The 24,844-nt window shown below is 39.7% G+C and overlaps 1 protein-coding gene across 1 annotated transcript in view; it reads right to left on the reverse strand.

The window, feature by feature from the left end:
- The window catches only part of mtmr11 (myotubularin related protein 11), a 31,831-nt gene extending 9,605 nt beyond the window's left edge, over positions 1 to 22,226 (reverse strand). Inside the window, 12 exon segments of the mRNA XM_020609704.1 lie at positions 2,537 to 2,607; positions 3,102 to 3,180; positions 3,544 to 3,671; positions 4,719 to 4,807; positions 5,289 to 5,376; positions 5,686 to 5,833; positions 7,139 to 7,223; positions 7,837 to 7,976; positions 8,442 to 8,511; positions 8,766 to 8,902; positions 14,881 to 14,950; positions 21,739 to 22,226. Coding sequence (XP_020465360.1) covers positions 2,537 to 2,607; positions 3,102 to 3,180; positions 3,544 to 3,671; positions 4,719 to 4,807; positions 5,289 to 5,376; positions 5,686 to 5,833; positions 7,139 to 7,223; positions 7,837 to 7,976; positions 8,442 to 8,511; positions 8,766 to 8,902; positions 14,881 to 14,950; positions 21,739 to 21,795 — 1,162 coding nt within the window. The 5' untranslated portion in view covers positions 21,796 to 22,226.
- Between the last annotated feature and the right edge of the window lie 2,618 nt (positions 22,227 to 24,844).

Genomic DNA, 24,844 nt, shown 5'->3' on the forward strand with positions numbered 1-24,844 from the left:
TTTTTTTTCCTTTTTTTTATTTTTTTTTTTTTTTTTTTTTTTTTTAATGTACCTACTGGAAATGTGCAGTGACTGGTTTTCTAGGTTTTGGTTTCAAAGTCTTGGAGATTTAACATAAACCTCAGGCTTATTTAGAAGTGTTAGGTGATCTTCATGTCTGCGTTTCTCAAAACACTGTCATCACTATACGACATCTCTTATAAAATGTGATGAATAACTTTGATTACACTGACAGACATGTACTTTAATTTTTCCCCTCAAACATTTTTCAATTTAATAGCACTTTAGAGACCCACAAACCTCTAATTTACAAGATTCACTTAACTCTGCTGTTATTCCGCTTAATGCTTTTTTCTGTTGTCTTTGGCAATAGAGAGAGGGAGTGAGGGTAAGATATAAAAAATTATAATAACACAGAAGTGGAGACAAAAACAGTGATGACAAATCCAAAGACTCACAACAAATGAGAGAGACAGCAGTTCATCGACAGCCAATGTTTTCTTGGTCTAGTGCAGTGAATCACTTATGCAGTGGGACACTTGGTGCAGTAATAGATCTGCTGCCACAGCTGATTCGTGAACTACATGTATACGATGCAAGGTCCAGCCTGTTAGTTACTGACAGCTACAGGGTGGCAGAGAGAGTCAAACACCAGCAGCAAGTAGTAAACACCCTTCGCTGAAAACAGCCATTGTTTGAGAAGCGCAGTGTTGGGTCTGTCTCCAAACACATAACAGGAAACCACACCAGATGACTACAAGTCAGCAGCAGCCTACTATCCATAAAAAAAAGTTATTTATCTAAGGAGTACTGCAAAATATTATCCTCATATCATCTTTCTTTGGCATTCTCTTGACCCTAATACTCTACTTTCATAGACAGTTAGAAATGCAACTTGATGGCTAACAAAGGTTCAATTTGACTGTTTATTGGCAGCCTAAACAGCAGCACGTCATGAGTCAACAATATAAACCCACATGCACCTGTTTCATTTAAAGTGAAAACTTCAGTCAGACACTGAGATCACTCTCACTGCATGTTTGGGTTTGCCTGGTCTGTGTAGCAATATCTGCTGCTACCGGATCCAGCTCACTGATAGGAGGTGATCAGCTGTCACCTCCGCTCCACAACAAAGAACAGCATCGAGTCACATACAGGCGACTTTCTCTAACAGAGATAGACCAACACTGCAACACTCAGTCGAGGGCTTGTGAGTGTCCCCATACTCACACCCACAGGCAGTGCTGTATGAAGAGAAAAGCCAAGCTATATCTGCAGCTGGTACAAGTCTACCCTAGCATCTAACCCACCAGGCAGGTATCTTTCCATGTGTCTATAAAATATATCTAAATTACAGTTTTGTAAGAATAAATGTTTTATTTTAAGTAGGGGTTTGCACTTTATGTGCACTGGTCTTGATACATCTGTTTAATTATATTCAATCATGCTTGAATTTTGTGTCAACAACTTGTGTGTGTCCTGACAAGCTTGTTGTATACAGGCCTATTGACAGTGTGCATGTTGACTCAGTGGACTGCTTACCCTTGTTATACACAAAAAGTAATGACACTGGCTGCAATTTCTTGGTTTTCTGTATAAATTGGTCATGAAATGTGATCTGAGCTTTACCAGAGTCACAAATAGCATCAAACACAATATTTCTATGCTGATACAACAAACAGCCATGATACTTTATGGCTTTGTTGAATACACCCATTAAACGCTTGCCATTGAGGAGGGGAAGTTGAATTCCCAGGTTCATCGAGGTATCCTACAGGATGATGTTAGGGTGGCTGTCAGCAAGCTGAAGCTCAGAGCAAGCTGGGTGATGCAGCGAGTCATTGGCCCTAAACATAGGAGTAAATCTACTACAGAATGGCTTTGGAGACAAAATCCACCTTCAGAGACCAGACCTCAACCCAATAGAGATGTTGTGGAATGACCTCAAGAGAGCCATTCATACCAGCCGTCCTAAAAATATGACTGAACTGAAGCAGTTCTGTTGGGAAGAATGGTCCAAAATTCCTCCTGAAAGTTGTGCAGGTCTAATCTACAGCTACAGGAAGTGCTTGCTTGAGGTTATCAACTGGACTAAGTTTTTTTAGGTCGAAGACATTTCACATCTCATCCAAGAGGCTTCATCAGTTCTGCTCGACTGGCATTGAGTCGGAGATATTTATCCCCATCGGTGGTGTTTTTCAACTTACTGTGACCTGGATGACTGAGAATCTTCACGGACACTGTTGCTATGACTTTTTCACTATCACTTTATATGTTTAATGGGTGTGTTCAATAAAGGCATGACAGATCATGACTGTGTTTTATTAGCTTAGAAATATTGTGTTTGATGATATTTGTGACTGGTGAAGATCAGATCACATTTCATGACCAGGAAAACACAAACATGCCATTACTTTTTCTTGCAATTGGTGGCTACTTCAGGACAAGCCCTAATGTGGGATTAATGAGAGGGGGGCGCTGTGAATAATGAATGGCTTGAATAATAGGAGCAAGGCTCTGAGTTTACGTGACTCACCTTGCAGCGCCACAGTCAGGTGACCACCACGAAGCAAGCAGGCTACCTCTGAAGCTTTCCTCAGGCAGGACCTGGAGACAGAGAGCCAGCTGATAATAGGTAAAGCAATAACATTTATCTGACAACATGTTACTAACACTTACTATAGGTACAGTTAAAATGTATCTAAAACACAAAGAGATATCTGTTCTAACTACTAAAAGACTTACAATCCAAAACCGTATCAAACAAATATTTTCTTGCTGCATAGCTGATATATTCCTGCATTTGTCTCAGTCACTATAAGGTAATACACACAGTGGAAAGTTTTGTGTTAATGAGAATGCATTTCACAAACATTTGCTGGTTCCAAGTGACCAGAAAGCTGAGTAGTAGTGATGATGCTTTATTTACAATTAAAATATAGTACTTTAAATTTCATTCACTGTACTCTAAAAACCTTATCTGACTGATCTATACATTCTCAAAAGGATTTCTGAGCCCAGGATTATAGTTCTGCTGTGAATGTTTATGCTGAGCAGTGAAAAGCCTCGAGTAGGAACAACTGGCCTATCAGAGCTGCTACCTGGTGTAGTCTAACCAGTGGGTGCTTTCCAGGGTAGATAACCATTTGTCATCAGGCACTGACACAGATGTGGAGATATCTACAAGTCAAAAGAGGAACAACACAGATCATATTCAGACATTATTACCACAAATGCATGGAAGTCTAAAAAGTTTCAGAATGATAAATCTCTGGAACAACGAGATGAGCTCCGTACATGAAATGTGATAAAGAAAGCAGGACTTTTACAGTAACCTTAAAGTACGTCATTGGTTTGACTGACACATCAACTCTTTACATACAGTGAATAGGGACTTCTGTCAAAGACCCCTCAAAGCACATACTTGACGAAACAGATATTTATATACCCACTGAACTCCCACTAAAGTGGTAGATGTAGGTGCTTCACTTGTCACAGTTTGCTCAGTTACTGTGTGGGTGTGTGTGCGTGTCTTGTTCCCACCTCCCAGACAGAGGGTGCGCAGGCGGCTGTGTGCCAGCTGGATGTCAGCAGGTGAGGGCAGCTCCTCGCCGAGCTCCACCACCACACACAGAGAGGACTGGCAACCAAACAGGATCATCTCCAAGTTTCTACACAACAGCATATTCTGTTAACACACTGCTACATCTGCAACAAGCCTGTATTATTTTGTGACCAAGTTGCCTTGTGTGCCTTTCTGCATTTTTTAGTCAAATGTTTGTGAACCGTTTATAACACCTACGAAGACTTGAAAGTTTGAAATTAAATGCTGTTAAAAATCTAAGTGGATTTTCCAAAGATCATTGTAATATTTCCCCTAGTGAATTTGTTCAAATGTTGCTTGAGTTAGGAGGAAGAATTAATGTTCAGTCTAAATAAACAAGTACTGTAAAAACTCATTAGTGCAAGTTGAATCTGCTATTCTGACCTCACACTGTGTTGAGCTACGTTTAAATTGCAGCCTCAATCATCTGTAAATGCATGAAGTATTTAGCCTGTAACCGGCTGCTGCTATTTTAGATTTGGTTTCCTGTGTTCAGACACCTACCACACACATTCTGTACGCTGACTGCTATCTGTAGTGGCACAAGGTTCAGCTGCAGAGAGGAGTATGTGGCTAATACAGTATGTAATCCCTCACTCAGTGACCTCAGAATCTTATCATCTGTAGAAATGAATTAACACCAACTATTTTATCCATGTGTAGCTGGTGGTGTGAACAAGTTACTTGACTGTAGCTTGTTCACGCCTCCAGCTTTGCACACAGGTCAGAGAAAAATATAATGCTTACAAAATATGTTGGAATATAAACTGATTTAATAAACTGTTTGTACTCGGTTCTGCCGTCCTCTGAGCACTTTCTACCAAATCAAACCAAAGGAGCAGATGTGTGAATGGGCAAATCTGGACAAAGTCCAGGCCTGATTCCTGTGGACAAAGTCCGGAGTTCATGTGTGAAACGGAATCGTTCCTTTCTGACATTTTATTTGATGAGATGGTCCTTACTGTAGCAGTCCCACAGCCTGATTTAGACCACGTTGATGACTAACCAACCAACCTATTATTAGTCCAAAGTGTGGGTGGTCAAATGCCAATGCTGACAACAACAGTCACACATGCTCTAAAATCAATTTGAAGAACATTAAGCATCAACTCACCTGATATCATCTTTCTCATGATAAATGTTGTTCTGGAAGCTTGCCATTCGCAGCAGATCACTACCTCGGGGGTGTCGCCAACACCAGCGCTGCAACACAAAGCACAGCTTGACCCTCTTCAATAACACGTTGCAGAGTGTTTAAATTCCCTGAAGGCACTCACTGCATCTTGTAATATGTGTCACTGGAATGATAATAAGGGAAACTGTGTTTGATCAGCAGAATATTGAACTGCCGAACTGCCATTACAACAAAAGACACTATACATTTGTCTTTCTTCTTTTAGCTTTGGGGTTACAAAGACACAAAATCACAGATACTGCCTTAAATGAAGACCCCTCAGAATAATGTGTAAAATCTGTAGAAAATACAAAATGTGTAGAAAACTGGATTTTTAAGGCCTTATAAGAAAATTCACAAAATATTTTACAGTACAGGTTTGATGCAAGAAAAATCGCTTTTTTGTTAACAGACTGCATGAAATCATGAACCAATCACAAAATAAATGTCGTCACCACTCATTTAAATAGTCGACTCAGTCAGAATGTTCTCAGTATTAAGTGCACTCACAGGGATGCGTCCTTCATTGAAGTGGGCAAAGCTTTTCTTCAGCTCAGTGTCAAAAACCTTCTGTGGGACCGCAATGAACCTCGGCAGACTGACAGGGAACAGAAAGAATTCTCTGTTTTATTGACAGAATTAGTGGAGCAGTAGAAGCCACAGACGATGGATGAGATTTTTCTGTATCCAAAATCTGTACAAATGTATTCACACATTTCTCAGTGGATGCATTTCAAACATTTAATGTTTTTATATGCTATTGGCTAGAAAGTAACACTAAGGAGAGGATATTTAGAAAAACCAACAATACCACATTTAAATGTGCATTTTAAAACTCAATACACACAAAGGTATTCATTTAGAGCATTGTATAATTGACTATTTTTCACCTTGGGTGTGAATTTACCTGGTGGACATTTCAAAGCGGTCGTTGACTGAGCTGACTCTCCAGCCACTGGCCCCACACCTCTCCAGCTCTTGCTCCCAATCTGAGGTAGAATCAAACCAGTTCATGTGGGCGTCTCGGCGGCGGTTGCTTAGAAACTGCTTCATTTCTGCAGGAGGAAAGTGATTCAAACACTTCAACTGAGGTTTGTTTTTGAGATGCATAAGAATTGCAAATGTTGTTTTGATGCTAATGACACTTTTTTTGTTTCCAGCTTCTCCACTGTGAGAATTTCCTATTTTATATCACTGTTAACAACTTGTGGAAGACCAAGAGGGTTAAGGTACTAGATTAGTCCTATTCTTACATACTCTATGTGGTACAACTACCAGCAGCATGAACATACTAGTTTTTCTTTTGTTAGTTCACTATTTGCTGCAAATGAAAAGTTTAGTGGAATAGTAGAGTTTTATTCCAAACTCTGAATGCTACGCTCTCACAGCACAATGTTACATTTAATTATGGTGGCCTAATCTTTCCCAAACCGAGTTTTTAAATGAATGTCAGCTCTGGAAACCTTTACTGAGCCACTCTCTGAAACCACTGGAAAGACTTCCTCACATCTGGCAATGGTTTCAAAGACAGTATTTACAGTGTGTCATCACAAAAGAGAAGGTTTGTAATTTAGGGTTCCTTCCACCAGTCTTGAGTTAAAACATTATGCTGTGATGGTACAGTAGATGGTAGAAACAGAAACAAACAGATGAAACCGAGTTGAAGTCAAATGACAAACAGCGATCATAGTTTTATTCAGTTGCTGGTACCGGACTGGGTGAAAATCAAAGTAAGAACACCAGGAGAAAACGTTTAAGGCTTCAAAAAGCAAGCACAGCACATGACTACTGTAAATGGCAACACACACTGGGTGTGTCGAGTTGCGTCATGTAACACACATGGGGAGAAGTCAGTGCAGAACTACCGAAATGGGTGAGTATTTCAGTATTTCATTCTTTTGACATGTGTCGTTATAGGCAAATAGGACAATAGCATATCCTGTTTGCCGCAGTGTGGGCTTGCATTAAAAATAATGGCTGTGGGTATTTTGATGAGAGTCACGCTGCCAGTGTGCATTGCCCATAACACATCCATTCTGTGTTTCTGATTCACGAGGGTATCTGATTCTCACTTTCACAGAGCTGTTATTTCTGTGAATATTCATCACAGTGAAATAACAGAAAAAAAACCAACTCTCCCTCCAATTCTCAATCATTTTCATGTCACTAACGTCCAAACAGACACACGAGGCAACAGTGCCTAAAATAAAAATTACTTTCTAAGATCTCTCTACTTTATAGTATGCTGTATTGTTAGTTGGTGTGTAGAACTGCAGCATAACAGACTGACAGATAGACTAATAAGATATTATATCAGTGACAGGCACTGAATGGATGGCTGTGTACATTAATCTACTCACCTACACTCCCAAGGGCGGCATTCTGGAAAGACAGAACTGAGCCTGGTTTGAGAGGCTGGTAGGTCTTGGCGATGGTGTAGGTTATCTGAGGATGGAAACCATAGTGAGCACACCAACATGACACGTGTCATCATCTTTCAGCACCAGGGCCATAAAGCATCTAATCAGAAGTCAACAACACAGATCAGCTTCTCTGTGCTGTTAACCTTATGATGTACAGTACTGTATGTGAGGTAAGCAGAGCCTTGAATCTAAAAAATACACACACCCTGAGAGATGTAGTTGTAAATAAATATTCACCAAACCTGGCACAAATGTTAACAAGAAAGTATAAATCAGAATGCACTGTACAACAACATTAAAAAGACCAAAAATATTACTAGATTAAAATGTAGAAAAACTATAAGTGCATAATAACATAAAACTAAGTTTAATAAGAGGCACCTGAACTGCCTTATGTCCCGACAGTATCTTATCCTCAAGAAAGCAAATCAGTTTCACCTCATTAATATGCAAATGTATACAAACACAACAAAATCTAATCTGATCGTCTACTTTATATGATGTTTCTACTGTGTATAGCTGAATTATGGTGTTCACAAGAATGTGTCTGCAGAGTCAGAGTAGCAGAGTCACAGATGCCAGTACAATGATACAATGTCCCACATACTGTGTCCCATCAGTAGATGGACACATACCTCTATGACCTGTGGGTCAGGAGTGAGGCGGTCAAACAGGAAGCAGATGACTCGCATGTCCCTGCAGTAAAGCACTAGTTCCTCTGGAGTGAACTTCAGTGAGGAGTTTGGGGTCACTAGCTTGGTCCTGTTTGGGCCCACTGCAACACAGAGGGGAAAAGGTAGGAATTAAACACACAGATGGTCAAGAGCAAAAGAGATACTATACTCCATATATAGTGTACACTATGTAGTTTACTCAGTAGTGAACAGTAAACTCAGATTTCGGACACTTCATAATCGTCACCATTTTGTGCCTTTACTAAACAGGTGTAGAGTTGCTCAATGGTCACTTTCCCTCAGATAAATTCACATACTCAGCATTCGGACACCACTACATACAAAATGGTGAACACTATATAGCTTATAGTGTGTTATTTACGACACAGCCCCAGTTTTTTTTTTTCTTTAACTGTAGCATCAACAGTAGAATATTATACCAATCCAGCAGCAGGCCAAAACACGGAATACCATCTAAAAGCAATACTAGTCAGTGAATCTGTAGTTGTAGTATGACTTCAAATGCTTTTAATGGTTGCATGAGGTGGGCATGAGGTTTTACTTACCGACCACAACCTTCTCTATAGATGCCAAAGCCACGTCATGATCTCCTAAAAGCACCAGGTCTGCATTGTCCTGCAAAATTAACATTATTTACAGAGAACGTTTCAGTTCCAAGGTCCTGTCACCATAGATTTTACATTATGTGAAGTGCACTTTGTCATTTTCACAGTGTCATACTTTAAACAGATAACATGTTTTAAACAGATGATAACAACAACAACACTACTAATAATAACAGCAAATAAACTATGACAGAGTATAGCTATTTAGAGGGATAATAACAGCAAATAACCTATGACAGAGTATAGCTATTTAGAGGGACTCACGTCAGGATTGGGACTGTCTTGGGGCACAAAAACCACTCTGAAGTGAGTACAGTAGAGAGTTCCTGACAGCCAACCTCTTCCTTCCCTGGCAGTCAACTTCTTCCTCACCATAACAGCTCTCTGAAGTACACACTCACCTAGTGATGACAAAGGGAGATCTAGTACAGCGGTGCCAGGATGGATTTTATGGGTAACATTACTGTATGTATGTCAGGCACTGGGTATTAGCGGTTGTGCTTATCTAGTTATGACCGTTTACCCTTCATATCTTTGTAAAAATGTATAAATGAGTGTGTGTATAGTGGGGCTTCTGGAGAGGATACATAACAGGAAGTGTATAAATATAGAAACAACAAGTACAAAAGTTCACAAAGCTACTGGGGGTGGGTGTGATAAACACCCATAAACAAAAAAGGTAAATCCTCAGGTTGTTGCCAGGGTAGATGGCAGAGATGAGCAGGCAGAACACCAACTTGTAGATGACAGTAACTATTTGCTCTGGAATTACATTAGTTTGGTATGTTTTACTTACATAGGTTCATATGAGTGAAATGCCCAATTTACACAGCATTTGTCTAAATAGCAGCTAAAATCACCTAAATGACTACTTAAACCACAGCTCTGTGTTGTAGATTTTAAAAACAATTATTTTATGTGTATAGCACTTAATTCAGTGGATATTTTAGGACAGCCCTGTGACAGACTGGTGACCTGTCCAGGGTGTACCCTTCCCAATGTCAGCTGAGACTGGCTCCAGCTCCTCCATGACCCTATTCAGGAATAAGCAGTACAGATAATGGATGGATGGATGGATCATTTAAGAGAACATTATTAATGCATCATTGTATATATTATAAGGAGAAGCCAACAGGAGCCCAGTACATAGTATGTTCATTCAGCCAAGTGTAGGAAAGCTTCACGGTGAAGAAAACGAGCAGAAATTGTCTAAAGAAAATGCCACTCCGGGGAAAAACACTATCTGATATGTTGAAATGTGTACTTTACGTGTACAACACTTTATCAGTAATCTACTGCTACTAAGTGGTGTGTCCTCATCCTTGGGTAAATGATGAAAGTTGATGACACATCTGAAACTCCAGGACTAAGATTCCAAAACAAACCTTTCCACCCAGAAAAGTCTTGCCCGCAAACACAGATGTGGATAAACACAAACAAAAAATCTCCAAAATGCACACACACAGAAATGAGGCAAAGCTTCTGCCAACTAGACTGTGGGTTTCCATGGCAACAAAGTCTGATCCTGGGTAGAAGTAGAGGAAAATGGCCTTTTTATCTATGACAAGAGGAGTGTTTGGCCAGACACATGGCAAGAAAAAGGTTTTCATTTCACTCAAAAGGCCAAAAAGATGAGGAAACACTGCTGGTTCCTTGAGACTGAAAAACAAAAAAACAATCTGAAGAAACAAATTCCTTTTACTGCACATGTGGAAGGAAATGGCACAGCCCTTAAACTGAAAATGGAAGCAGATTTGGGCTGAGCCCAGTCTCTGCAGAATGTTCTTAGCTTAATAGGCTTTGGGGGGGACACCAAAGAAAACAGGAAACAACATTTTTACATATGAAACACTTGGTTATGCTGTGAGCAAAAAAAGAAGAAAAGCATTTGCTTCCAACACCATTGCATCAGGATTGTACAAGATGGGTGTATATCTTTCATGTGCTCACTGCTTAGCTTCTACCTCCACTCAGCAGGACTTGGCTACGCATGAACTAGCTGCAGAGATTTAACACAAAGTGAACCGTTACTGAGAGCTTGTCTTTCAAAAGGGCAATCTGTGGCTTTGTGTGCCTCATTTTAATGCCTGACCAGAGGGCAAGTGAGGCAAAAACATTTCTGTGGCCTGTAGATTTGAGACCCAAAGGAGCGAGGGGGAAAAAGGCAGAGAACAGAGGCCCATGGCCCCTGTTTGCACTCTGGTGAGGGTTAAGAAGTTAATATAAGCAGGTGTTCAGCTCAGCAAAAGTGAGCTGCACACATGAAGGTGTTTACAAGACAGACGTCCTTTAATCGAATAAAACCTTTCATGTTGTTCCTGGAGAGCTGCAGACACACTGCAACAATGTATTATTGACACAGTATTTGTGCACTTGCAGTGCCGTTCACATTGATTAAGGTCCCACTATTTAATCTTTTATATTAAAATAAGAATAAATAAAAAATCTGGTTAAGTATATTATAAGGTTGCCTGTGACCCTGTGTACATATGCCACTGATGTTTGGGTCACTTTGGAACATCTGTTTGGTACATGCCTTTTTCTGGATCATAACTACTAAGAAAACAAACAGCAGTGGTAGAAAGCAAACAGGCACAGAAGAACAATTGAATGTCTATGCAGCAGACAAAAGTGACTGAAGGCCATGATGGTTGATTTCAGGTTTCCTGTTTGCTGACGAGTCGCCAGGGTCGGTGGCAGTCTTACAGATGCCAGTTACATCAGCGCCTGACCGTATTATAGACAGGAACAGAAAAGTAAAACCAGCCAGAGACACTGTGCCTCAAGGCAAAAAGCTGTCGAACACATGGCTTTATTATACTGAAATCTAGCATTTCTGGAATTTTTATCTATTTTTAAACAGTGAGGTCCCACATGCAGCCACAGTGGGAGGCTAGACTGACAGTACCAGGTCCAATTCATATAAGAATAGAGGAAATCAATTCAGTTCAGGTGTTTGACTGAAGGAGTTCAAACATATGTTTTGTTGTGTTCTCCTTAGACAAATTTTAGGTGTGGTTTCATATTGGCACGGTATTAAAGCACATAAAGTTCTTGCAGTAGATACATACACAGTCATTTCAGCTATGTAGGTTTAAATTCAAGTTCCCCCTTTAATGTTTCAGCTGCTTCTGGTGATTTTGTGGTCACTGACTTGGATATGTGAAAAGAGCGAACTAAAGGATCAGCCTGAGCAAATACAGCTGAGAGACAGATGAACCACATGCTCTTGGCTTCCAGTTTGTTTGTTTTCATCCACATTTGTTCCGACGTTTCAGCTGGGATGCATGGTATGCAAAACCAGCTGGGAGGAACACTAAAGACCAGGAACAGGTTGTGTTAAGTTAAATCTGGGGATTCAGAGCCATCAGCGTTGAGTCAATACCACTGACTCTGTAGGAGCTGAAGGAGACTTCTGTATAAATGACAACAAAAAGGTTTCTCTGTGTTGGTACTATCCGACAAAGCACGACATGCCAGAGATTTGCTCTGGTAAGAAACAACAGTACAGAGAACCAAAACCCACCAACTTTCAAGTGATGCAACATCCACAAATAGTGACAAGTTTCAAACAACACAGACATGAAAATCTGAACATTAACAATATAAAGCAATTTATCTCCAGACATACTGATCATCAGAAAATCATTTTTATCCAGTAATACACTGCAAAGTATCCATTCAAAGTCACACAAACAAAGAATTTAAATCCTTTTTCAATGTCAAAATGGAAACCTAAATATGCAAATATCAAAGCTCTGGTCTCTTGTCCATCAGTCAACAAACTAAAAAGGTTATTGACAACCTTTAAATCACACAGTAACATAAGACTGTGGAGAAAGGGGACTGAAACTCTGAAGGGGTCCTGGTCTCTTGGTATTGTGTGTGAATGGACAGTATACCCCCTCCCCCACTTGCAGAATTGAAAAGGTACATGATCTACCTGGGCTGTTGGAGCTATGCTGACCTGTTTGCCCTCCCACAGGCCAGCTCGGTTTCTGCAGTCCTGCATCCCGATGTCACATGAGAATGCTGTGGTTGCTGAGCGTGGCCTGTTTACTACTGACAGAATGGGAAAGATTCTGCAAACGTACTTCTGAATCTGTAGCCAACATGGTTGCTCTCAACTTGTCAGTGCACCTAGTTTGAGACACCACACATTCAAGGCACTTTTTTTTTTTAACACAACAACCAAAGTTGCTGCTTTGAGCATGAAAGCAAACCTGTTCTCGCAAACTGTCGCAGCACTTACTCTGCAGAGAGTGCACACAGCTCACATGGTAGATTTCCCAGCCTGAAATCTAAATCTGCTTTTGAAGAAAAACAAAAATCACAAGGCTACATTTCCAGCAGACTAATATAGTAAGCCATTTTATATAACAAAGCAGCAAATATAGCTCTCAATGGAAAAATATCTGTTCTTAAAAAGCACAACAGTACAGCAAACACACATCTGTCTACTACTCTCTTAATATGAGACAGGTTCTCATGGACAGCTGTGTTTCTAATCAGCCTGGAAAGAAAGTGGAGAAAGAAAGAGGTAAAAGAACAGTAAGATGCTGATGTTTAAAGCCAGCAGGGGGAAAAAAAATCATAAAGAAAATCCGACATTTTACAGAGAAATGTTAAGAGCTAAGAATAGGACCTCTGTATGTGTTGTCAAGGACCAGTAGAGTCTGGAAGGTTTCTGATGAAAACATTGCTGCAAAACAAATTAGAATGACTATGTGAATGAAACAAGGAAGGAAGTGTGTATGCATGCATGAAAATGTGTGGAGGTGAAAATGTGCATCTGTCTGTATGAAAGGTCAGTGGGAGCCCACAAGCTTCCATTGTATGTCAATACAAAAACACAGAAATAATAAAACAATTCAGCTTTATTAAACAAAATGCATAAACAGAAAAAAATTTTCAAGATAAAAATGAGGTAAGAGAAAGATGACAAAGAGAGACAAAGATGAATAGGACAGGCACAAGTGTGTGTTTGTGAGGTTAAACTGAAAGAAGAATCCACATTTACTCAATCTGCTATGATGGAGTGCTGTGAGTTAACTGCTAATATGCCAAAGTTAAAGACTTGCCTATCTCAGATCTAGGGGCTATCGTCTAAGGCCATTCTTTTGAAAAGCTCCTGCAGGGTGTCACCAACAGAATATGAGCAGGTTAGATGAGGGAAAGAACCTACACCTCCCCAATCAGTGATTTTCTGTGGCCCTGGACTATGCAGCAAATTAGCCTATCACCTGGGTTAAGAGGGCTGACCTCTGATTAACCTACCTGGCTAAACTCTCTCTCTCTCTCTCTCTCTCTCTCTCTCTCTCTCTCTCTCTCTCTCTCTCTCTCTCTCTCTCTCTCTCCCTCCCTCTCTCTCTCCCTCTCTCTCTCCCTCTCTCTCCCTCTCTCTCCAGCAGGGGTTTTAACAGCTGAGAGAAAAGCAAAAGTGATTCCAGGGCTTCCAAGAAGGATATGATTCTATCTGACACATGGAGGGGGGCTTAGGGGCATCTTGTCACAACAGATGGATTTCTAAACAAAATGTTTAGCATAAAGGAGTAATCCAGTCACAGCTAAAGGAGCAAGACAATCAATATATCACCCATAGCTCATCTTGGAGACACTTTGGAGCACAATTCTTTTACACCAAATGAATAAAGGAATACAGACAGCCTACTTCAGGAATACAGTGAACACACAATGCTGAATGCTTCTGCGCAACACAGTCACCTTGCTTTGCAATGGTTACAACATGAAAAGGGTTCAAGTCAGCTGTATATATGAACTACAGTATAATAAGTCCTATCGCTATACAGACTGCTGTATATACACACACTACAGCAAGTGCTGCAATACCTCACCTTTATTCACATGACAAAAAACAAAAATGTGGCTGCACTACTCTGTGTGACAAGTTGTACCTCATCACTCATGTCACAACTGTTTTAGGCAACAGGGATTTATTTATATTGTCCTCAGTGCTTCAAAGGGTACTGATTTACATCTGAAAAAGTAAAAACACTGGCTGGGGAGGTTTTTTTTTTTTTTTTTTTGCTGACATTTGAGAACATTTCATCATGTAATAAAGCTGCAAGATTGTGCAATGAGGCCCTCAGTCTCCTTTTGCATGTTCAGTGGCAGTTTTTCTTAACTGAAGTGTGTTATTATTGGTTGTGATACCAAACAGTTTATTGTTAATACTGCCCTGTATTTATATAGCAAATGCAAGATGTGCAGAGCTGTCACAAGCACAATAGAGAATGTTGTAGCAATGCTACAGTATGAACTGATATATTGTTCATGGTAATAACTATACCACTGATATAATAATTTAAAAAGCTTTATACATCGCTACAAAAATGAGCTCCTAAAGGCGTAATCTTACCTGGTAGGCAGCGTAATCCAAACACATCTCGACTCTGTGCGTTCAGCCCACTCTGATTCAGCATCCTCTCCTGAAATAGAAACACAGCTGACATTAACGTCCGTCTTGTTTCCAAAGCAACTTTTTACTCATCACTGTAACAGACAGGGGGTGTGTCCTATGCATAAAGCAATGGTTTGACATAGGAACAAGCTTATTAGTTTTAGTCGTTGTTGTGAATTATATGAGAAGATTAATACCACTAAATTGTCTGTCATTAAATATCAAGCTAGCATAAGCAGGTGGTTAGCTTATCTTAGCATAAATACTGGAAACAAGGGTGGGGGGGGGACAGCTAAGACGGCTCTTCCCAGACAGAAAGAATCTGATTATTAGCACCTCTAAAGCTCACTGGCTAATAACCAAGAGCCTAGCTAAAAGTCCTGAATAATGATGTTCATTTGAAAGGAATATTTTTAAACTAGGCCACACATATCAAATTAATTACACAAGAAAAATAACAGCCTCAACAGCATGGACAGAGCCTCGTGTCACTTTGGTTATAATTAAATGATGGTTCTTCCTGCATCTCTCCTCAAAGTCTGCCTTGTCTCAGGGGACTCATTTTCAAAAACAAGAAAATAAAACTAGCCAGACAGTGCTCTGAGTCCTAGTTTCCATGCTGCTGTTCTGTTTGTTCCTGCTTGTTCCTGCTTTCTCTATAGTCATGACGTCTTGCATGCATACTTGAGTCTGTTCTACAAGTACAATCCAACCTCACAGTGCCACAGAGGCTTCCATAACCAGACCGTGAGATTACTAGCACATATGCTTCCACTTAACTTTGCTACTAACCCCCACCCTGTGAAGACCATTTACATTTATAGGCTAGAAATCCCATAATATAACAATCCCAGCAACTTGAGAGGACGATATGATTATACAGGTGGTGACAAAGCTTTAGAAGAGTTTCAAACATCTTTCTCAGCAGTTCTGACTGAGGTTGGCTCACAATGAAACTATTAATCATAATTTCATTTAAGGAAACTGCTTCATCATGAAACACCAGTATTCTTTCAATGTCGTGCTAACAATTCTAGCAGTGTAGTGAATTCTGAGTTAGCAACCTGCTCATGAACCTGAGAGTCTAAGCTTGTGGCCTTCCATAAAAAAATACAGGGAACATTAAACACAGAGGACTTTTGCTTGTTGAAAAGGCAGTAAAATCACACTTTTTCATAGCTGGTTGTTTTCATTGCATGTGAGAGCATCTGCAGAGCCTGCTGTTTGCTGCCGACGCTACCATTTTTTCAGATATGTCAAGTTTTTAGGTCATAGTTTTTTATATAGTAATGTATCATATATATGAAGCAAGGCATACAGTTTATTTTAACATGTTAACTAAGAACTTTTCCACTTTTCTAAAAGATGAACAGTAGAATATTAGGTTAGCTGTTAAAAAAATGAAGAAAACAATACTAATATGCTAATTAATTAAACCCGAACTAATAAACACATTAATGAAAACAAAGAATGGTTTTAATTAAAACCATTTAATTGAACACCAAGTAATGTTATGTGGCCAAGTTTGCTCTAGTGCTATAAAATGATTCCAAGCTTCCAACTAAAGTCTTTAATAAAACTAAGGAATTAGCCAATAGCATGAGTTCTCTATGACAAATGGTCTCCATGGCCTTCAAGTTATGGTTATAGTTCCAACCATTTTATTGACCAAATTAGTTAAATGTTAGAAGGTTCTGCTGGTGAAAAACAAGTTTACATATATTATATATATATACACGCTTACACACATACAGCAGGACACTCAAATTTTACAAGACTTAGTTTCTGCCAGAAAACGACGTTGTCTCTGTATCAACACCCACAGAAAAGCCAAAACTGAATTCCTTATCCCGTTTCAAGCACACACACGTCTATTCTGACCTTGTTTTGTTACATTTCATGAGTCTAGTGCGTTATATCTGTCCTCTGGAGGTTGTCAAGACTGACAAATGAGTGCCTTAGAGTCTTGTGAGGCAAGGGACTCTTAACAGATAACAGCGTAACACAGAAGCTGGAGTACTACTGATACTCAGCTGCAGACTAAGCAAAGTATATAATGTGTGATACGAGTGGTGCTCCCTTGGTTAAACTATTAAAAATTAGACTCATGGATATAGAAAATGTGATGGTTTAAAACAATCTACAGAAAATGGATTATATATGTGAAATGCACCAGGTTTTGCACTCCAGAGTTAAAACAGGCAACAGAGATAAGGGAAATGGCTATGACATAATGTACTGTATGCCTTCTAGTCTGATGTTAACACCATACTGTCAGTGCTGTGTTTTTGCTGACATTTCACTTTCGTCTTTAGCATCCCCACTATAATCACTTACATTTTCTTCTTTCTCTCCCATGCTGCGTCTTTGCCCCACATATGCCCCCCTCTGCCCCCACCCTTCATCCTCAGGGACAGTGGCCAAGGCTAACTACAGTTTCCATTGCTCATGGCTTCCCCTTGCTCCTGCAGCCAGACTTGTGCAGTAAGCGTGTCTTGAACATACCTTCTCCAAACGAGAGGCAAAACACACAAGGGAAGATGACAAACTGAACTGCTGGTAGGACACTGGAGTAAGATTAATTTCCTACTGCTTCTTAATACCCTACAATTAAATCTATCATGTCTTAGAATGACAAGTTTCTGATGCTCTGACCTCTTCTGACAAAACTCTGTACCAGCAAGCTGAGCCACATCTTAAGAGCAGAACCGTTTAAAGGAAATAATTTTCAATTGAAAACAAGCCTCAACACAAAACAAGGACACTTTTTTTTACGTGACATTACAACACACATCATGGACCCTAAGCATCTGTTGTCAGGACAAACAATTGTGATTGTCTTTTTAAAGCTACTGCTGAGACATGCTGTGCTTTGGGGATGTAGCCTCTTTCCACTGAAATGAATGAGATCATGACCTGTTTGTTTGTTCTGTGCTTGTCATTTCCTCACAAGTGGGGACTGTCATATGGCATTGTGAATTGGCTTGGAAGGAAAATAAGGATATGTAGTTCTATATGTACACATATATGTATATGTAGTAGTTCTGCTACTACATATTACTAGTTCTGCTAGTAGTATGTTCCTAATATTCAGATCCTCTCATGTGTGTAGCTGAGGAGGACAAAAATATAGACACCTCTGAATATAATATAGTCAAGTATAGCCCTACCTTTAACTATGACCTCAGCAATAAACATATAATTGAGTTTATACATTTATGACAATTTCACCAAAAACTGAAACACTCTGAGCTTAACAAATGTCAAGATGGAAGTGCATACAATTGTACAGGTGTACCTAAAGTGGCTGGTGAATGTATGCATCATACTATAGTGAATATTCAGCTTTGAACCCCTTCCTCTGGAAAAGTGAGCAGGAATTAGCACAGCACAACATTTTATTTTGAAAGCTTCCCTCATGAATGCCTGGCAGCAAGGGAAGACATTACAGCATTGTCTGCATTCTCATCCATTCTTCATTATGACGCCATCAGTCTAGACCTAAAATGCTCAATAAAGATATAATCACTGGCTTTATTAATGATGTCTCTGTTGAATTATTTGCAATTCATTGTGTCATAGAATAAAACAGATGCTGATGATACAATATAAGGTCAGTACAGAAAGACTCAAAGGGCATCTGTATCCACATAAAACAACTGCTTACCATATTAAGATCAAGTACTTTCAGTAGCCTACTACCAGGCTAGCATCTCTGTCTGGCTGGGCTAAATGCTAACATGTTTAGCAGGTATAATTCTACCATGTTCCTTATCACACAGCATGTTAGCATGCTAACAGTTGCTACTTACCGTGTTCCTTATCACATTAAGCATGTTAGCATGCTAACAGTTGCTACTAGGTGCCAAACACAAAGTATACCTGAAGTTGAAGGGAATGTCAATTGTTCACGTATTTGTTCAAACAAAAATTGATGACATATTAGAGGATCCCATATCTAATAGTTATTAAGAAATTTCACTCAAAACCACAAACATCAACCTTGTGGTGGTCAGTAGGATTCATCCTCTGTTTACCAAGGATATGTCTACCAAATCCCATGGCTATCCATTGATTAGTTGTTGAGATATTAAGCAAAACAGACAACCGACTGACCTTCGTTCTTATCGTTAGAGTTGAAATGTTAGTCACCTCTGACATCTAAGCTCTCAGGAGTAAAATTATCAGAGCTATTCCATACACTTAAAACAGACAAAGAGCCTAACCTCTTAAGACCCAGCCCTTTGGTTAGTGAATAGCACCAGTGGCTCATTATCACCCAATGCCAGATCGATACACCCTCCAGTGGGACCATGAATCTCTTCTGGTGTTAAGAAGAGCCCATTGTGCTGTGCTCTGTAGCAGTAGAAGCTTCAGTAGTTTCATGGATGGCAGTGAATGTGATGTCTGGGTCCTATGGGAATGGGTGTGAGTGACTGCACTGTTTTGGCCCACTCCTATCAGGCTTGGATCTTCAGCTACTCTGAACAGAACTTAGATAATCCCCCCTCTGGCATTTTTGCTTCTGAGAAGCTTTATGCAGTGTGCCTTTTATGCTGACTGATCAAAAGCTGGCTGGGAGATACAGATGGAGTCAAATCAACAGGACAGATATAGTCTGAATAGGCCTTCTGTCCTGTCAAGATGCAGGCCTGAGCATCTTTATGCAGAATGTATGACCCACGGTTGCACTCTGGTTTGTCATTCCTCATGCAAAAATACCAAACATCTCCTAGTTGACGGTTCTCGAATATGATGATTTGATTTTCTTTGTGTCTTGAGATTGTTAACATCTCTTTATATATTTTTCACAAATGTTACTTTTTAGAAAATAATCGAATAATCAAGAAAGCAATCTGCAACTGAAATTACAGGTTAATAAAAATATTTATCTGTTTCAGCCAACTGACTAGATGAAGGACATGGCAACTCCCCAGAAGTGAAGCGGCCACAAATCGATCACCCCCTGGTGGCTGGCCTCAGTATAGATCATAAACTCTGCCCCCTCCATGTTAGCGAATGGGATATGAGCCAAACAAAAAATTCAAAGAACAAATCAAATGGATTTTTCCCCAGAGGTGGTTTCTGTCATTTCAGGTACCTATAATCACAGAGATTTGTGTGAAAGTTATTTGATTAAAATGGGTATATTTCGGATGATATGACTGCTTTGATTGGCGGCCTGACTGCTTGGCTCCACTTCTGGTCGGTACTGTGCAGAATCTGATTGCAAAATGCGTTAAGAAAAAAAAGAAAAAGACAGCTACCACCATAGTCACGATATTTTGCATATTGGCAGCAAGTGGTGAAGTTTTGTCCCTATGTTCCAACCTTATATTTTTTGCCTTCCAAAATGGCCTGGGTGGCATAAACACAGTGATTAAAGAAGAGCAGATTAACCAGTAAAAGCAAACTGCAAAACCATCTGGTCCAACTCCACCTTAGGATTGGATTCAGTTTTCTAAAGAAGTCTTAACACATGCTCATGTATGTGAAACCCACAAGAGTGTGTGGGTGGCCAGTGCATAAATTCTACCCAGCCTACTATGTCATATTATCATATTTAAGTCTCAGCCACATTCTCATACTTGGACACATGCGATTCAAATGGTGGGGGGCAGTGACAATTTCTGCAAATCTCATTCTGAGGTAAGCGAATTCAAAACCCCTGTACCTCGCCACTGCTGTCTCCATAGCGACAGCCAGATGTTGTGCTCTGCACGTCACCCCCACATGCAAGCCTCGCCCAAGAGCAGAGTAAAGAGGCATCTGTTACCATTTCCCCCGGCAGCTGCTAAAAATATCCAAGGAGGAGAGACACAAAGACTGTGCCCACAGACTGTTCCCAAAGGAACAAGCAACTCCAAACACATTCCTACTGTGTGTGTACACATTTCTTTGTGCTGCCTATCAAATTAATTTGCCACCATAGCCTCTCAGGTGCTCCTAACCAGAGACAGCATCTGACTGATTTCACCCTGAAAACAGTCCTTTGCAACATTGTATGACTTTTAAATATTTTTTGGCAATTAGAGGCAGCTGAAACTGGCTACAACTGTTCAGTTCACGGTAGTCTGTGTGTGCAATTTAAGTCAGTGTACAACAACTGAATCCCATATAAGGCAAACCCTTTGCCATGAGAAGTGATTACAATTCACTGGCCCTTCATAAGACAAACAGCCATTACATTATGTTCTCTTACAGTAATCAAGCACAGTCCACCTTCACACACTGAGCAGCCTCTGGGAGGGATTTCTGAGGAGGGGCCACGGGTTTCTAGTCCAGCCAGGCTGCAAACTACCTGGCTGTACATTTATAGCTCAGCCCCGTGAATGGTGGCCAGTGTTTCCTGCCTGCTTCTTGCTCTCTCTGGTCTTTATGGGGAGTGCTGATGAGTCAGTGACAGCTCAGAGAAAGCAAAATTAGTTGATGCTGCGAGATCAATTTAAAGAACTCAACCTCCTCTTCTGGAAATTATATAAGGGTAACTACAATCTTCATACTGATACTGCATATTTTTAATAAAGTCCCTTAAAAGAGAGAATGAAAAAATGTCAAGGGGTCAAGTGATCGAAAGATGTACAAACAGGAAAACTATCTTAGCTGCATTTTTATAGCCAAAACTGACATCTGTAAAGTATTATAAGTAGAAATACCAATAGCATTTAACTTAACGTTCATCACGTTAAGTTACACTGTCACTTAGGAGCTCAGTCTTTACATTTATGCGAGAAAATAAAACGGAATCAACCAATTTATCTTAACCTAGTAAGTTACTGTTACCAGGGCTTCGTTCAGCAGAGGTAGTTAGCTTACCTTGATATCTGGGAGCATTTGTCTCACTTTGAATGTGGTTTTAGATCCTGTTAACATTTTTAACGACAACAGAGAAAATGCGAGCCCACGAATTAAAAAAGAAAAGTGTTATTATATGCTAACCGTCGCTGGGTTAGCGGTCACCTCTCTCCATTTTTAGCCGAGAAACCCGTTGAAAAGCGCTGAAAGGTCTGGTGCGTCCACCGACGGCTAGCCTGTATCACCGGCTGCTAAAACTGAGGTGTTCAGCGTGAACAAACAAACTATTCTCGCTCTTTTCATCACTGTTGGCACTGACAGCATCCGTGTCGCGACCGCACATACAAACAAACACAACCAGAGCACACCTTGCAAAAACCACTCACTGAACTATCCCTAAGTGGTGTTACGGTTAACGGAGAGATGCGTTCACCGTCACTGCTGCTTTGCTAGCCATGACGTTCTATTTGTTTATTCCTTCGCCATAGTGAAACTCACACTGGCGAAAAAAAGCCAAGTGCAGCAGTGGAGCTCCTTAAAGGGCCAGTATACGTGGACTCTGAAACAGCATGTGACCTTGAGAGTCCCAGACTGACAATAAAAGTCCTCCACAAAGTTTTATTGTACTCACTATACTTTACAGTAGAGACGGAAGGAGAAAAGATTTCAGTTTTCCCCGCTTTCACTTAACCCCTCGAACTCAACATAGCTGAAGCTGGCACATAGAAGAACTGTGTAAAAATGCTCTGTTCTGCGTTCAAATAAATTATTGTCGGCAAAAGTAAATATAAAATGCAAAAACACTCATTATGGCCTACTATTTTTTAGGAGAGGAGGGGTCTTTTACATCCAGTAGGCATTTTATTACTGTTTTTCTAAATCATCAAATGACAACGCACAGTACATCCTGTACACACAATTTGTTTTTATCAGTACTGTTGTTTTTAAACCGACTGTTTTATCCAGCAGCTGTAGATACCCTATATCTGTGACATTCTTATCTGTACAGTAGGTAACAGTGTTTTCAGTATCTGTATGGTCCCTGTTAATAAGATAAACCATTATTAGTCCCATGAGAGACAAACTCACATTGTTACAGTGCAAAGGGATAGAAACAAGACAACTGTAGTGCAATTACAGTACTCTAAAACAACATTTATATATCTCTACTACTGAATTATTTTCAAATGAAACTGTCATGTTGCTGTCCTTTCTTTTGGCAGATCTTTTCATATAATTGTGCTTGTTGTTTACCCACCTATCTGTTTGCTTAAGGTTGTGCAAATAAAAGTAGACATTGGTCTCTAGTGCTCATTGATGACCTGTTTGGCTTTGAACAACATCTAAGGAAACAGCTTTTGTTATGCACACAGTTAATCAAATGAAAAAAAAAACAGATTTGTTTTTCATAGTGACTGCTTTGTCTTTGTATTCAAGGAACTTTGCTTTTGGATGTTTACATCAAAGCAGCTAACAGCCATACAACTATTCAACACAATAATCCTGTTAAAATACCAGTACCTTTTTCAGATCCCTTAGCAGGCCTGTGTGGGGACTGGCTCCTTTTCTCTCCCATTCAAACCTGTGGAAGGAAACCACCAGTAACTCTCTCTCAGAGAAACACAGGAGGCAGATTCAGACAAAATTCCTTTCCAGCAAAGACTGAATATTCTAGAGCAACAGTGTACTGCTGAACAGTTGGGGAGACTGTGTCCTTGTGATCCATAATAGAGAGAGGTCTGGATTTTTTTTTTTTTACCACATGGGAAACTGTTCAATATTACATAAGGGTCTCCAGTTTCTTTAATACATAAAACAGTCCCAGACACAGGACCTTGAATCATCTGAGCTGGAGTTATTCAACTATGTATTGTATAATGCAACAAGATTAGGAGACTACAGAATGGCACAGATATCAAAATACTATGAATAAAAAATGTGGTTAACCTCTTATTTTTCTCTTATCTATTGAATCTATCTCTATTTGACTTAAATGTTGTCAAGTTTTGTTTTTTTTTATGTCTGTGCAGCACCACACGTGGTTTCTGGTGATTTTGCCCAGTTAGAGAAAAGTCTCACAACAGCACCACCCCCACCCCCTAAAACCTTAAAGTTTTATAACATTCCATCGTGGAATTCACAATGAGGCTCAAAGACCTGATGTGTATTGCAACCCTTTACAGAGGTTCATTGAACTTTCTTGAGGGAAAACTCTGTTAAACTACATATTGTTTATAGCAGAGTACTTTTTATATGCAAATATAAATATTAAAATGTCTCTGGAAAGGATCTTTGAGTTTAAGGAAAGCCTTCAGCCTTCAGGACCGCAATAAGGGTAGGGTAAGACTTTAGTGATCCCACAATGGGGAAATTCAGTGTTCCAGCAGCATTAGAGAGTAATAATCAGAGCTACTTTAATTTTGTTTGGTCTATAAAATGTCTGAAAAACATTAAAGGTGATACCTTCAAATTGTTTGGCTGTTTTATTTAGTTTATCTACACCTAAAACAATGAGATGCAGCAAAGTCTCATAATTTTATAAGCTGGAACCAGGTAATATGCCTTTTATGCTTGAAAAGTTACCTAATTTATTAATTTGTCAACAATCAAAATCAGTTCTAACTCCAACATATTTCACACATTCAAGGTCTTGCTGAAGAAGTACTGTACATTTAAAATGTCTAAAAACATCTTTGTCACTGTCTGTATAACCTTCAATCATAGTATTATGGAATTAATTCCCTATCAGTTATTATGCCGTTGCAGCTTTGATGACTCAGGAACTGGCATGTACATCCCCCCCCCAAAATGAAACGCAAAAGTGAGAAGAAGAGCATTGTTGAAATACAATGGGAATTTATTCAAATGGTGCAAAAAAGTAATAATTATTATAATAATAATAACCTAACATAAAATCTGATGTTCTTTCTATCCAGATTGCACTGTGACACAGCCTTCGGGGTCTTCTCTCAAAACAAAAACAAATGAAAACATTAAAAATAAAAATAAAAACAGATCAAAATACCAGGACAACTGAACTCAAGTTAAAATAATGCACAAATTTGGTAAAATGGTTTGCCATTTACATGCAACAGTTCCAGTCCCATGCAGTTCGAAGTATTCCGTG

The sequence above is a fragment of the Monopterus albus genome, unplaced genomic scaffold, assembly GCF_001952655.1.
Source record: "Monopterus albus unplaced genomic scaffold, M_albus_1.0 scaffold101.1, whole genome shotgun sequence".
Lineage (NCBI taxonomy): Eukaryota > Metazoa > Chordata > Actinopteri > Synbranchiformes > Synbranchidae > Monopterus > Monopterus albus.